At 41.0% G+C, this 15,437-nt stretch overlaps 1 protein-coding gene across 1 annotated transcript in view; it reads right to left on the reverse strand.

The window, feature by feature from the left end:
• gldc (glycine dehydrogenase (decarboxylating)) overlaps nt 1–6,928 on the reverse strand; it is a 30,543-nt gene extending 23,615 nt beyond the window's left edge. The window contains exons 1-6 of the mRNA XM_049578416.1: nt 6,442–6,928; nt 6,188–6,266; nt 2,201–2,336; nt 1,635–1,799; nt 1,398–1,475; nt 1,046–1,193 (exon numbers count right to left, since the gene is read on the reverse strand). Coding sequence (XP_049434373.1) covers nt 1,046–1,193; nt 1,398–1,475; nt 1,635–1,799; nt 2,201–2,336; nt 6,188–6,266; nt 6,442–6,729 — 894 coding nt within the window. The 5' untranslated portion in view covers nt 6,730–6,928. The remainder of the gene's footprint in view (nt 1–1,045; nt 1,194–1,397; nt 1,476–1,634; nt 1,800–2,200; nt 2,337–6,187; nt 6,267–6,441) is intronic.
• Between the last annotated feature and the right edge of the window lie 8,509 nt (nt 6,929–15,437).

The following is a 15,437-nucleotide window of genomic DNA, read 5'->3' on the forward strand; positions in this document are numbered from 1 at the left end:
AACCAGTGTTATCTTGATGTAAATATACTACAGTGTCATCAGCATAAAACTTTAAAGGTAGGATATGGAGGATTTTCAAACAAAACAAAATATAGACATACACAAATGAAATCCTGCTTAATAATCATCTATGGGCTTCTACTCATATGTGGTGGTGACTCTGTTTACAGAGCTCCTGCCCTTTAACTGTATTTTGATGTTTTTGTGAGCTCAGACCGCTTCTGAGCGGAGATTTCCCCAGCCAATGAGAGAGCGCAGGTGCCTTGCTCGAGCGTGTCCGAGTGTGTCCGAGCGTGCACCAGCGCAAGCCTTGTCTGAACCTCTTCTAGTGAAGCTTTCTTCCGTACCTCCGGGCTCCCTACACCAGGGAGAGTTGAGCCTGATAGGAGGGGCCAAATTTGAATGTGTGTTTACAAACAGCAACTGGAAAATCCTCCAGACCCTACCTGTAAACAGAGCTGCTGTGAAAAGGAGCATCCAATGATTTCCTTTAGAATGCAATTCAGATATCAGATTTGGACACAAACAAAACTACAGTTGCAAACCTAAGACATTGTGTAAGCATCAAGGGGTGACAACATGCAGTGAGGGGCCATTGGTTGGATTTGAACTTGCAGCCGCTGCAGCAAGGACAAAGCCTTTGTCCATGGGGCACCTGCTCTATCAGGCGAGCTAATGGGCGCCCTGTTTTAACAGCTTTTGATGTATTAATCAGGAAAAATACTCGTGCTGACGCGTTACTGTGCTTACCAAATCATGATTGGCAGGTATAGGATATACACATGACTTTATACGGATTAATTATAAGACTGTGGACAGATTTCACAATCAGCAGACGGATTTATTAGTAGCTAAAATCACATATCTGCCATCGTAACATCTTGTGGTTGGTTGGTTCGCTTTCACACCCCACACACACTGCACCAGAAACCCACCTTCTCAGGCGGTCTTACCCAGGCAAAAGGACCTGAGTTTGTTTTAACTGAACCAAACATGTTAGGTGTAAAAACACCGTTACTTGTTTTTGTGGTTAAAACTCTCTTACCCCTCCCTTGTGCGCCCGGTCCACGAGGGCTGTGAAGTCTTCCACCCTGCCATCGGTGTCAGGATACTGGAAGAGCACACCGCTCACATCCTTCCCACTGAAGTCCATCTCATGAGGCAGCTTCAGGAGTGTTTTCACCCCGATGTAGCTGCAACACAACAGGGAAACTAAGAAATAAAGCTAAATAATGATAAAAAGGTAAAGCACTGAGCACCTCTATAAGAAAAGCTGTCTGTCGTGGTTTTAGCCCAGTGGTATTTAATGAAATGAATGATTTTTTTGTTTTTCCTATTCACTATATGGATTCCTTTATAAGGAGCACATACATTGATTTAGCATGTGTAATACATACTTGGCTCTGGTCTGCACCACAGCAATGGTCTGAGGATGGCAACGTGGGTCAATGTAGAAGGTTCTTCTTTTGTTTTGTCTGTCAGGAGTAAAAAATACAGGCTGAGATACAACTTATTCACAGACTGTAACAGTAATTACCTTTAATACATATAATTATATTTTACAACACAGTGGGAGTGGTAGTAGTAATGATTCTCCATACCATTGTTTGTGTTTGTCATCAGCTTGTAAATACCTGTGGCAGAGCTGCATGGCTTCAGCTGCAGCCGTTCCCTCGTCGAGCAAGGAGGCATTTGCCATAGGCATGCCAGTGATGTCACAGATCATGGTCTGGTAGTTGAGAAGCGACTCCAGGCGACCTTGAGAGACCTCAGGCTGGTAGGGTGTATACTGAGTCACCCTGAGAACAACACAGACACAATGAGACAACAGTTTCAGAGGACAATAGCCCAAGTTGGTGGTATTCAAGGAAGCAAAACGGGACAGTGGAATGCATTGTATGACACCCCCCCCCCCCCAATCCTGGGATTTTGAAGAAAACGTGGGCAAGGATGGCTGATTTGGATTTGGGTGAAAGAAAATCTTGTTCAGCAGGAAACAAGAGAGAAGCACATCATCAGATCTCACATGAGTCACAAGGATTCCTATTAAGGGCACGACAGCACAACAATTATGCTTTAAATGAGTCGCCAAGCTTTATAAATAAACATCGTTAGTTATCTGTAAGAGGAAACAAGCTCCCTGCACTTTTAAAAAATCTGTTAAGTTTCCTCTATGGGAGAGTCACCTGAAGACACTCACCAGCCTGAATTCTCCAGAAGATTACGCTGGATGGGCGGTGGTACTGAGCAGTTGTAGTAGCCCATGCCGATGTAGGACCTCCATACTTTGTTCTTGGCTGCAATCTTCTGTAGAGTGTCCAAAACCTCATTCTCACCTGTAAAATATTTAATCTGTGAGTATAATTTAGTCCTCTGGTCTCTGCTTTACTTGGCCTGACACTACATGATAGGGTTGGATGACCGAACAAGACAATCCAAAAACTGATGGAAATGGAAATCAGCTGGTGAAGATTCTCAGTCATTCAGGTCATGTGCAATACTGTAGGCAACTGGACTTGCTTGAATTTCTTGAGGACGTTTCACCTCTCATCCAAGAGGCTTCATCAGTTCTAAGAACTTTTGGAGAACTGAAGAAGCCTCTTGAATGAGAGGTGAAACATCCTCAAGAAAATCAAGTCCAGTTGCCTACGATATAGCACTTAAAATGGAAATGTGTCGTCATCAACAGCAAGTCGGCAATTTTGGATAGTAAGGGTTACGCCTCTTCCTACCTAGATGTGATGAGAACAAGCGAATGCACATCAAATTGTTTTTGTGTTTCCCAATGAAGTTGCTCGTTTGAAAAACTGTTCGCCCTGGCTCTATTTTGGAGAGGCTTCACTTACCTCCAACCTTTTTCTAAAGCAACAGCAAGCAGTTGCTCCTTGCTATTTCGCTCCTTTTTGCTACTGACAATTTCCTTTCAAGTTGGTGGCACCAACCCAGAATGCTCCACAATTCCCATTCCCTATTATAGGTATTTATTTAAATTCACTTGATTACCAAAAACCAGAAATTCCTCTTTGTTTAAGTGTATCAAGACTTTCTCAAATCAAATTTACAGAAACTTCACACAATATAAAATATTATAACTCTATCATAACCTGCTATGGATGCACATGACCAAATTAAATAAATGTAATTAGGAAAGCCTGAGTTTCAGTGTGATCAATGACATTAAGTCACAAACAGTCCCTGACCTCATGCTCTCATCTACAAAATGGTCACGAGTGCTGTGAGACAGGAAAAATACCTTACAGCTGAACTTAGGATGAGACAACAATGCACATAAGATATTTCTGTCAATCTCAGAAGTAAACATCAAGAGACGGACTACAGCCATGGTTTCTTTCAGTTATTTAGCCCCATTCCCCGGTGCTGTAAGGAAGCTCTGCCAATGCACAACCAGCCTCTGAGATTCCTCTGGCCTTCCTGGCTGCCTAGCAACTCCAAGGAATGGACAATGCCGCCCGTCTGAACCGAGAGCCCTGACTACTCCTGTTTTTGGAAAAGAAAGACACCTCTAAGTCTTTGGTGGTGAGAGGGACTGTAGCCAGTATACAAGTGGATATTTACAGCTTTCTGTAAAGGCTAAACCGTGCACATTCAGTCTGACGGTGTGAATCAGCCAAATACAGCACAGGAAACTGAAAAAAGCAGCGATAATCAACAGGTTCAGGGTGAGATGTTAGTGTGTATTTTTGTGTGCGAGTTTGTGTCAGTAGGGAGGACTGCTTTCCCATGGTCCCGGAGTTCTACAGGGCAGCAAAAAAGCCTGATTCAGAACCATCCAGGAGGTCTATTGTTGAAGAGAGAATCCCTAGCTGGCTTTGCAAACTGAAGCCCTCTAAAGCTGAACAAGCAGAAAACCAGCACTGCCTCCAGTTTGTTCCTTCAGCATGGCTTGTTGCATTATGAAACCTGACAGAGTCAGTGGAGGGGCTGACACGAGGGCGGAGCAGAGTGACTAGGTGGTGATAGAGAAACGCTTCAGTACCTGAGGATTTGTAACTGCTGTCTTTTTAACAATGCTCTTTTCTAAATGTTGGATTTTCTGTAGGATCTCTGGTGTTAAAGCTGACTGTGTCAGGTCTCTGTCACATCAGTGACGGGAGTTCATGGTTGCAGAGTCATGCAAGAGAGTCATTACATGTCAGCATTTATTTATCATCACACACAAGATGCCTCAGCACAGCTCACGTTAAACAGATCATGTAGGAATGCCTGTGCTCGGGTTGGGTTCTGAATCAATATCATAGTTTATCCACTTTCAGAGGTATCATATTGTGACGTGGTTATATTTAAAGCTGAGACATCCGCTAATCAGTCAATATAAAATGTAACAATTTTGACAATTTATCAGTCACGATTGATTAATGAAAGTGTTTTTCTCCTTGCTTGTGAAATTCGCTGATTTTCTTTGTGCTATGGGACAGTAATTTTTTTTTCTTTTTCTGCCATTGGTCAGTCAAAACACACCATTTCGTTTTTAAGAAATAGTAATAAGAATTTTTTATTGTTTTGTTTTGGTTAAATGATGATGGAAATAATGGTTAGATGCAGCACTTATTATGTTGTTTAACAAAATTCTGCTGTTTTTAAGCAAACTGTAGCTGTAAAAATACATAAACTTACCAATTAAAGGCTTTATTTTCCATATTTAAAGAGTTTTGTGTCATATCAATTGAGTAGATTTCATTGAATTTACTGTTTTGAATGTAATATTGTATATAATTGGGTTATCATGAGACATATTGATTGATTTTACCCGCGGTGCAACTAATTTTCATTGTTTATTAAAGGATTAGTCATGAGAAAGTGGTGAAAAATGTTGATCTGTGTTTTCCAAAGCCCAAGATGACATCCTCGACTGTCTACATTTTGCCCACAACCCAAGATTATTCAGTTTATGTCAGTGAGGAGGAAATAAACCTGACAATATTCACATTTAAGAAGCTGGAATCAGAGGTTTTGACCTTTTTGTTCTTAAAAGATTACTCAAACTGATTAACTGTATAATATAAAATTAGCTGGTGATCAATTTAACAGTTGCCAACTTAACGATCAATCATTGCAGCTCTACTTTACTCTTAGTTTTGCACGTCTGCACACAAAACAGCTGCCCCAGTTCAACAAATTAACATAAGCCTCCCTCCAAGCAGAAGCCTATTTGCATTTAGAAACACAGATTATTCAAAATCAGAATCGGAAATACTTTGTTGATCCCTGAGGAGAAATTGTGATTTGTTACAGATGCTCCCATGTAAAGAATAGAGGATTATAATATGTAAGAATAAGAGTATGAAATAAAAGTGTGTAAATATAGATCAATAAATAAAATAAAGTAGAAATGAAATGTGCATTATGCTACCGTGTTTAACACTAGTACCTGAGATATAAACATTAAAACATTAAAACAAAAAATGACAAACAATTCATGTAGTCAGTCATCATTTATTCATCTTTCCCTGACAGAAGCACCTGCTGTATCTGCTGCTAAAGCCAATTTACTTTCATTCATTGCCTAATCTCTTCCACTGTTTACTGGAAACCCCTCCTGATTAAACCCCCATCATTTCTCAGTCTCCAGCTTGTGAAATCAGCTCAAACAAACTCCCTCAAAGGAAGGACTGTGTATGTGGAGCTGACACATATTGCATAGGAGGAAAGGGAGAAAACACACACATCCCCACGCAAAAGTCACCTTATTAGGAACCCCCTCGGCTGTGATGTAATGTGAACGCTGTAACCAGATTGAACTGGACTTGGGACCGGAGCTCAAGGCTAAACTTTACACTCCAGTTGCCATCCTATGAGCATCGGCGGCTTCCCAACAGGAGATTGGTGCCGCTCGCCGAGTTTCGCAAAAACAACTCCAAATATGTTCAAAGGAAGACTTAACAGGGGAGAGCGCTCCACGGCACACAATAGAGGTGCAACCTACATTCCAGCCACTCACTTGGCTTCATTTAACTGCCCGTTTTCATGTGGGGAAAACCTCACCGTGCAAAATAGCTGGAGACAAGGGGGATAAACACACTGTTTTTATATGCATTTTTATTATATCTGGCATTTTAAATCGGGTTTGGCACAATGGCACCCGGGCTGATCATGCAGGGTTTCGCCATTGGGATGTCACATTAAGGATGCATCAGTGATAAATATATTCAAATAAAGGTAAACTTACAGATTGGATCATCCATTTTCATACTCCGCTGCATGCGGATGGAGGCTGGAACCGTGTTTTCGATCAACTGGTCGATCGACTGCAAAAAAAGCATTTTAATATATAAAAGCGCGCAGAAAATGGCTGTTATTGATTAATAATAGCAGCAATTTGCTCAAATGACATGTTTTCATGTTCAGATTTGGTTTAATAAGAAGGAAAGGGTGGTTTTGCGCCCAATTGTGGTGGTGGGGGGGATGAGTGGTAAATCTTACCTCGACTCCCAGAGCATCCAGCATTTCTCTCTTCTCCCTCTCACCTGGACCAATGTGCCTCTCTGCGAAATCATCATGTTTGGGTAATATTCTCTCTATCTGTCTGGAGGAGACGGCCGCAGACGTCCTCAGACCTCGGGCTGCTGTCGGTAGGGATGCCCCGCTATTTCGGATCCTGCACTGAAGTTTCCAAACCACGCGGCTCTTGTCACTCAGACGCCTGCACGGTGCGCTGGGATTCACCGACTTGGCCAAGAAGATCCCCCAGGACTTGGCGCAGCTCTGCATCTCTAAATCACTTTGCAAGACAAGTCCGCAGAAACTGGTGAAGCCTCTTCTTTTTTTTTCTTCCTCCCCTCGCGCGGCAGAGTTTCCCCCCACTGACACTGATGCGATCCCTGCAGGAGACTCTGCCAACTCCTTCAAACTGCAGAGTTTATACAACTGCACAGTTGCACAAGAGCGGACCAATCAGAGCAGAGACGCTGCGTGACGCAGTGACGAGCCCCGGTCAAACAGCTGCTTAACTTTCTCACGTGCCCACCCTGCACTGGTCAGGCGGAGGAAACAAGAAAGAAGAGATGTTTCAGGGGCAAGTTACACTTTCAAAGTCCAACCTGAGCGCCTGGGTGTGCTCAGTGATAGTGTGTGAGGGCAAGAGGGTAATATGGGACTGTACAGTCAGACCTGCTAGGCTTTTACCCAATGAACAATAAAGTGGCCTTAACCTCCTGCGCCTATTGTTAGATATGCATTTGTAATTTCCAAGTTGCTAAAATTGGTCAAATTTGTTGTCATATCAATCTACAGACATTATTAATCATAAATTAACAAGTTCCAGTCATAAAATGTGATCAGGTTTTGGCTCTTGTCCACGTTTGTGTCAGGACTGGCTGCAGACTAACAGGCCTAAATTAAGTGGAATGAAGTATAAGCTCAAGTAAACCAAAAATGTGATGTCCTCATATGAGGACACAGGGTCTCAGGAGGTTAATGGAATAATCACAGAGCTTGTTCATTTCTATTTTACAATTAACTAATGTTTGTTTGTTTTGCCACACATTACTCATTGTGTGGAAGTGTGGGGAAATACATACAACAAATACAAGTCCAATTTTCATACTTCAAAAGAGAGCCATAAGAATTGTGAATACCTCATACAGAGACTCTAGCATTCCTGGGATACAGTCAGCAGCCCTAAACCTAAGCCCCTTTTTACTGAAGCTGCTTAAGGTGCTACTTTTTAGTGCAAGGAGGTGTGTTCTTCTTCAGTGGATTTCAGATAGATTTCATATTGGATCCAGAGCATTACTTAACTATAAGCTTCTGGCTCAAGGACCAGCCATCCACGTTTTTCACCTTTGGGACCCTTTTCTGGATTATATTGGAAATGAGGCGGACCAGGCCCTCAGGAGTGGACTGTTTTGAACTGGATTTGGGGGGTTTTTTTTTGGTTTGTTTGTTTTGTTTTTTTCCTCGCAAGTGTGGAGAATGTATTCTATGTTAGTTAGAGAATAAGCTGGAAAAGAGGATGTAAATGAATATGCCCCTTATTTTGTATGTAAGATGCTTAAATTTGAAGATTTGGTCAACTTTAAAACAGCTCAAATTATGTACAATTATGTAAAAATGATGTTCAATTATCTAAGAAGACAATTATTACCTGAAAGTATCCAAAAGTTGTTTCAAAAGAGAGAAAGTCAACATGCTTTGAAAGGTGTCTTTATGTCCAAAAAAACACTGGTGAGGACCGATGCCAAACTACATTGTATCTCAATTAAAGGAGTGAGTTTATGGAACAGTTGTTGTGAGGAACTGAAAACATGTAGAACATTAAGTAGGTTTTAATAACGTATTGATCAAATATGAAAATGGATGATCAAACTGTAATACTGGCGTAGAAGAACAGGGTTGTTTTCTGTGTGAGTTGTATTTTGTCTTTGTTGCTATTTTGCCGTGTTTGCCTGTCTTGGTTTGTTTTGTTGTCACTTGCTTCATATGATATGCTGTTAAAGGGTCAGTGTTATAAGCCTACACCTTTTTCGGACAGCCTAAGTTAGGTTAAATTACTTTATTGTAATGTTTTGTACTGTACTATTGAAGTATCTGCCATTTTGTGAGAGGCTGTGACTTTATTTACATTAATGTGTAGATTAACACATGATGTTCTTATTTCTATTTGCAGACCGAAATAAATCCTAAATTCTAAGACAGTGATGTGTCAGGTGAAAACATACCTTATATGTAGGGCTGTGTATTGGCTAAGACACAGGGGTTACGATTCAGTATATTGCAATTTTTTAAATCTAATTTTAGGACTGAACTGTCATAGTCATGTCAAGCCAGATGCATGAGGGAGGAACACACTGGGATCATTCACAGTCACATCCACTCTGTGAGTTCAGGGAGCAAAACATTACAAGGCTACAGGGGGAACAAAAATACATCAACAGCTACACAGCGGGACTGAGCTGTTTCCACCACTGTGTGTGTATATACATATACCCCAGTTTGGGGGTCACAGACCCGAGTGCTGCGATTACCGCTGGCTATTTTTCAAGCTTCTCATGTTCCTGTTTCCTTATGTTGATGTCACTTGGGATTGCTACATCTATCACCACTGCCTCCTTCTGTTGTTTGTTGTTCAGCATGATGTCCAGTTGGTTAGCCATCACCAGTCTGTCAGTCTGGATCTGGAAGTCCCACAGGATCATAGCTTGGTCATTCTCAACCACTTTAGGAGGTGTCTTCCATTCTGACCGTGGAACTTCCAGCCCATACTCAGTGCAGATGTTCCTATACTGAATTCAGTATATTAATTTGCAAATACTGTCTAAACAAATGTACACCAATCAGCCAAAACATTAAAACCACTGACAGGTGAAGTGAATAACTTTGATTATTTTGTTCCAATGCATTGTTCTGCTGGGAAACCTTTGGTTCTGGCTGATCGATGTATATTACTTTGTTTATTTATTCATTCATTTGTTTATTTATGTTATAGTTTAGTTTAGTTAAGTTTATTTGTACATTTGTGTATAGAAAATACAGGAAAAAGAAATTAAAAGTTAAAACATTGTGCAGGAGAGGTTAGAGGATACCTCCCCTATTAAATAACAACGATCATACATAAAAAGAAAAAGATAAATGTATTTATGTTTGTATTGTATTCCTCATTTTAACTGCCACTATCTTCTGTTCTAGTTTCTCATTTTGCTTTTACTTGTGCGATTTATTTTTTAACACATATTTAATGAGCATTGTTGGAGGGAGCCCGAGAGCCGAGATTTTAATTGCCAACGACTGCCTTCGTAATTGTTGTGCACAAGTGTTTGTGTTTCATCACTTACCAGTAACACTGAATGACTCAGAGACATGGAGCCAGAAAGACGACCTGACAAGAATGTTATCACCCTCTCACCTGCTTCTCAACTGTCAGGTCCATTGAATTGCACTTCATCTATGGGCGTTTGTTTCCGACTGCTAATGACTCATGTCTGATTTACAGTTGGTGGTTATTAGGTTGAAGAAATATAAAACATGAGTCAGACATTAGGACCAGAATAAAACACATTTTCACTTCATCATCACGTCATGAATGCTTGAGTGGAATTCATAGTGCACACTCATACAGTACAGGCCAAAAGTTTGGACACACCTTCTCATTCAATGCGTTTTCTTTATTTTCATGACTATTTACATTGTAGATTCTCACTGAAGGCATCAAAACTATGAATGAACACGTGGAGTTATGTACTTAACAAAAAAAGGTGAAATAACTGAAAACATGTTTTATATTCTAGTTTCTTCAAAATAGCCACCCTTTGCTCTGATTACTGCTTTGCACACTCTTGGCATTCTCTCCATGAGCTTCAAGAGGTAGTCACCTGAAATGGTTTCCACTTCACAGGTGTGCCTTATCAGGGTTAATTAGTGGAATTTCTTGCTTTATCAATGGGGTTGGGACCACCAGTTGTGTTGTGCAGAAGTCAGGTTAATACACAGCCGACAGCCCTATTGGACAACTGTTAAAATTCATATTATGGCAAGAACCAATCAGCTAACTAAAGAAAAACGAGTGGCCATCATCACTTTAAGAAATGAAGGTCAGTCAGTCCGGAAAATTGCAAAAACTTTAAATGTGTCCCCAAGTGGAGTCGCAAAAACCATCAAGCGCTACAACGAAACTGGCACACATGAGGACCGACCCAGGAAAGGAAGACCAAGAGTCACCTCTGCTTCTGAGGATAAGTTCATCCGAGTCACCAGCCTCAGAAATCGCAAGTTAACAGCAGCTCAGATCAGAGACCAGATGAATGCCACACAGAGTTCTAGCAGCAGACCCATCTCTAGAACAACTGTTAAGAGGAGACTGCGAATCAGGCCTTCATGGTCAAATAGCTGCTAGGAAACCACTGCTAAGGAGAGGCAACAAGCAGAAGAGATTTGTTTGGGCCAAGAAACACAAGGAATGGACATTAGACCAGTGGAAATCTGTGCTTTGGTCTGATGAGTCCAAATTTGAGATCTTTGGTTCCAACCGTGTCTTTGTGAGGCGCAGAAAAGGTGAACGGATGGATTCCACATGCCTGGTTCCCACTGTGAAGCATGGAGGAGGAGGTGTGATGGTGTGGGGGTGTTTTGCTGGTGACACTGTTGGGGATTTATTCAAAATTGAAGGCACACTGAACCAGCATGGCTATCACAGCATCCTGCAGCGACATGCCATCCCATCCGGTTTGCGTTTAGTTGGACGATCATTTATTTTTCAACAGGACAATGACCCCAAACACACCTCCAGGCTGTGTAAGGGCTATTTGACCAAGAAGGAGAGTGATGGAGTGCTGCGGCAGATGACCTGGCCTCCACAGTCACCGGACCTGAACCCAATCGAGATGGTTTGGGGTGAGCTGGACCGCAGAGTGAAGGCAAAGGGGCCAACAAGTGCTAAACACCTCTGGGAACTCCTTCAAGACTGTTGGAAAACCATTTCAGGTGACTACCTCTTGAAGCTCATGGAGAGAATGCCAAGAGTGTGCAAAGCAGTAATCAGAGCAAAGGGTGGCTATTTTGAAGAAACTAGAATATAAAACATGTTTTCAGTTATTTCACCTTTTTTTGTTAAGTACATAACCCCTCATGTGTTCATTCATAGTTTTGATGCCTTCAGTGAGAATCTACAATGTAAATAGTCATGAAAATAAAGAAAACGCATTGAATGAGAAGGTGTGTCCAAACTTTTGGCCTGTACTGTATGTGTAACACACTTTCACTGTCTTTTGACTTGTTTATGTTAAATCACTTGATCTTCAGCACATTTACTAAAATACATGTAATATAACACACTGCTCGTTGAAAATCCTTACTGATGAATAGTTTGTTAGGAACAAAATGGCACAACAACAGTCAGTGGAAACCAAAGTCATCAACCCACTGAGGGCTGGATTCAAAATCACACCAAAAATCAAAGTGAAAAATTGAAATCACAGGCTGATTCAATGTGTGTGAATTTTATCATAATGTGACTCATTAGTGAGTACAGCCTCCACCTACCTGTATGCACTCCCAACAACGACTGGGTATGCTGCTGATGAGCTGGTGGATGGTGTCCTGAGGGATCTCCTCCCTAACCTGGATCAGGGCATCACTGAGCTCCTGGACAGTCTGTGGCGGTACTTGGTGGTGATACATAACGTCCCATAGGTGTTCAGTTGCATTAATGCCTTCGTCATCAAGGAACTGTCTACACACTCTGGCCACATGAAGCTGGGCATTGTCCTGCACCAGGAGGAATCCAGGAACCACTGCACCAGGAGGAACCCAGGAACCACTGCACCACCTTAAGGTCTGACAATTGCTCTAACAATTTCATCCTGTTGTCTTACAGCAGTCAGGGTACCGCTGGCTGTGACATAGAGGTCTGTGCGACCCTTCAAGGATATGACTCCCTAGACCATCACTGACCCAACCACCAAACCAGTCATGCTGGGTTGTGTTACAGGAAGCATAACGTTCACCATGACTCTTTCAGGCCTGTCACATGTGCTCAGTCTGAACCTGCTCTCATCTGTGAAGAGAACTGAACGCCAGTGGCGAATCTGCCAATTCTGGCGTTCTCTGGTGAATGCAAGTTGAGCTGCACGGTGCTGGGCTGTGAGCACAGGTCCCACTAGAGGACATCGGGCCCTCATGTCAAACTCATGGAGTCTGTTTCTCACAGTTTGGTCAGAAACATGCACACCAGTAGCCTGCTGGAGGTCATTTTGTGGGACTCTGGCAGTGCTCCTGTAACCCAGGTTAAAAATCAGCATTAAAAGACAGTTGTGTATTAAAAAACAATAAAACAAAAACAAAGATGTTTGGGTTAAAAACAGTAAATTCATAGTGAAAAAAATCAATTCATTAAATACAGTGTTTTGGTTAATGATTAAAAACAGATGTTTACCTGAAAGAAGAAATGGAATTGTAATAAAATGATTTATACAGAACTTTAATTTGAAAGAGGCGGGTTGGAGTCCCGGTCTGTCAGCAACCGGAAAGCTCAAGGGTTAGATGGATTCCTGGCTGACTTTTATAAAAAGTTTTCCCACCAACTTACTCCTTTGTTATTAGACATGTTTAATGAGACTTTTAAATATTGTGTTATCTCCTCACATGTCCAAAATTGCTGAAATGGTTATATCTTTAGATGTGGAGAAAGCCTTTGATCGGGTTGAATGGGACTGTTTGTTTTCTGTTTTGGGGAAATTTGGCTTTGGGTCTAAATTTATTTCTTGGATACAACTTTTATACTCTGCCCCATCCACTTGTGTGACAACTAACTTTCAAAGGTCTGAATATGTCCCCCTATCAAGAGGGACCCGCCAGGGTTGCCCAGTGTCTCCCCTGCTCTTTGCCATAGCAACAGAGCCTCTTTCCATTGCTCTCAAATCTTCTTCATGTTTCACTGGTATTCTTAGTGCTGGACTGGAACATAGAGTGTCTCTCTATGCTGATGACCTGTTGCTATATGTCACCAACCCAGTTAGCTGTGTAGATGATATTTTACAAATCTTGACAACTTCTGGATCATTCTCTGGTTATAAGTTAAACATCAGTAAAAGTGAGTGTTTTCCGGTAAACAAAGCAGCTAAACTGCTCTGGTTTGTGCCCCTCTAGCTTCTTGTTATCCTAGTTATATCAAAAACCCAATTGTACTTTCCTCTTTGAAAATTTGTAAACAATTCAGGCAACACTTCAAACTTTCAGCACCCATCCCATTAAGCCCTATTTGCAACAACCATTTCTTTACCTCCTCCAATTCAGACACAGCTTTCACTTTGTGGAGAGAGAGAGGCCTGGTTCTTTTTTCACATTTATATTCCAAGGGCTTATTTGTTACATTTAATGATCACTGTGTTAAATATAATTTACCCCAATCTCATATGTTTCAATTCTTCCAAGTGCGCAATTATGTTCGCACACACTTCACATCTTTCCCTCAATCTCAAATGGGGTCTCTTATCACCGAGGTGCTCTCTCTTCCAATGGCTCGTAGTAGGATTTCAGTATTATTTGACCTCATATCATCTTCGAATGTGACCTCCCTTGTGGGGGTCAGGCAAAGTTGGGAAAGGGAGCTTGGCTTTGATTTGACAGATGAGTGGTGGAAAGAGGCACTGATCAGGGTTAATTCTACATCTTCTTACACTCGTCTTGGTTTAATTCAATTTTAGGTCCTCCACAAAATTCATTTCACAAAAAACAGACTTAATAATTGTTAAACTAAGCCCTAAATATCAGGTTGGAACCCTGCCCACTGATAGCCATATTTGGTGTACATCGTACATCAACTAGTCTCAAAAAAGTGGGGAAACAGCTGTGAATCAACTTTGTATCTTGTATTTGATACTTGTGAAATGCTGGTCTCAAAAAAAAAAAAAAAAAAAACCATTCCCTTTTTGGGAGTTGTCTAGCTTTTGCCTCTCCATTGCACCTGCTGTCGCTTTGATTTGCACCAAAGCAGCTGAAACTGATTCACAATCACTTGTGCTTCCAAACAGATTGATATCTCCGAAGTTTAACTGACTTGTGTTATAGTGTGATGATTAAGTGTTCCCTTGAGCAGTGTTGTGACCTTTATACAGTATATATTTATTATCAACAAAGTGTGGCACAATAATATGAAACATACTGATTGACATTTCCTTTTAAAAAGGGCAGGTTATAGTGGACAGCCGCACCCTTTTTTACATAATTAGAATGGCAATCATAGTCTTGCTCTTACGCAATAGAAAACATTAATCACCATCCAAACAGTCGAAAATACAGGTTTAGCATGAAAGTCAGGTTAAATGAGGACAGTAGAATATGAGCATCATTTAGCTACTGACAGTTTAACAGTGACAGAATGTATAATATTAAATATATGGTGAGCATGCTTTTAGGAAAAGTTGCGATGTGTATCAGATATTTCACAAGTTCTTTAAACTGGCATAGATGTGAACTCTAATATGTAACTTGGTATTTATCGATACAACTTTTCTTTGTTCTTCATTTTTATGAAGAAAAATAGAAAATCACATTTTTTGGTAATCTAGGGGAAAAGGTCACTCATATTTGTGTCTTATTTCTAGTATCAATTACATTAACTAACTGTGAATTTAAAGACACATTTCAAGAGTGTGCTGTCCATCGTTGGGGTAAGAAGTGTCACAGGTGTCACAGGTGCTGGTCCTTGACCTCTACTTTTATCTTTGACCTTTCTATCTCCCGCTTTGTTTACACTGATTGTTGTTTTTTAAAGTGTTACACAAATAAATGGCTACAGTTGCTTGTAAATCCTTCTTGAGTCAGGATTTAACTAAAGGCCTCAAGTATGAAAAGCAATACATATAAAATCAGTCAACCAGGCCCATAATACAAATTAAGATCGTGATTGTGGGACCGAGTGAAAACAAACTCCCTGAGTTGCTATTTGTTTGATTTGGACAAACAAAAAAGACTCTTGGTTACTA

Source organism: Epinephelus fuscoguttatus, linkage group LG6 (assembly GCF_011397635.1).
Source record: "Epinephelus fuscoguttatus linkage group LG6, E.fuscoguttatus.final_Chr_v1".
NCBI lineage: Eukaryota > Metazoa > Chordata > Actinopteri > Perciformes > Serranidae > Epinephelus > Epinephelus fuscoguttatus.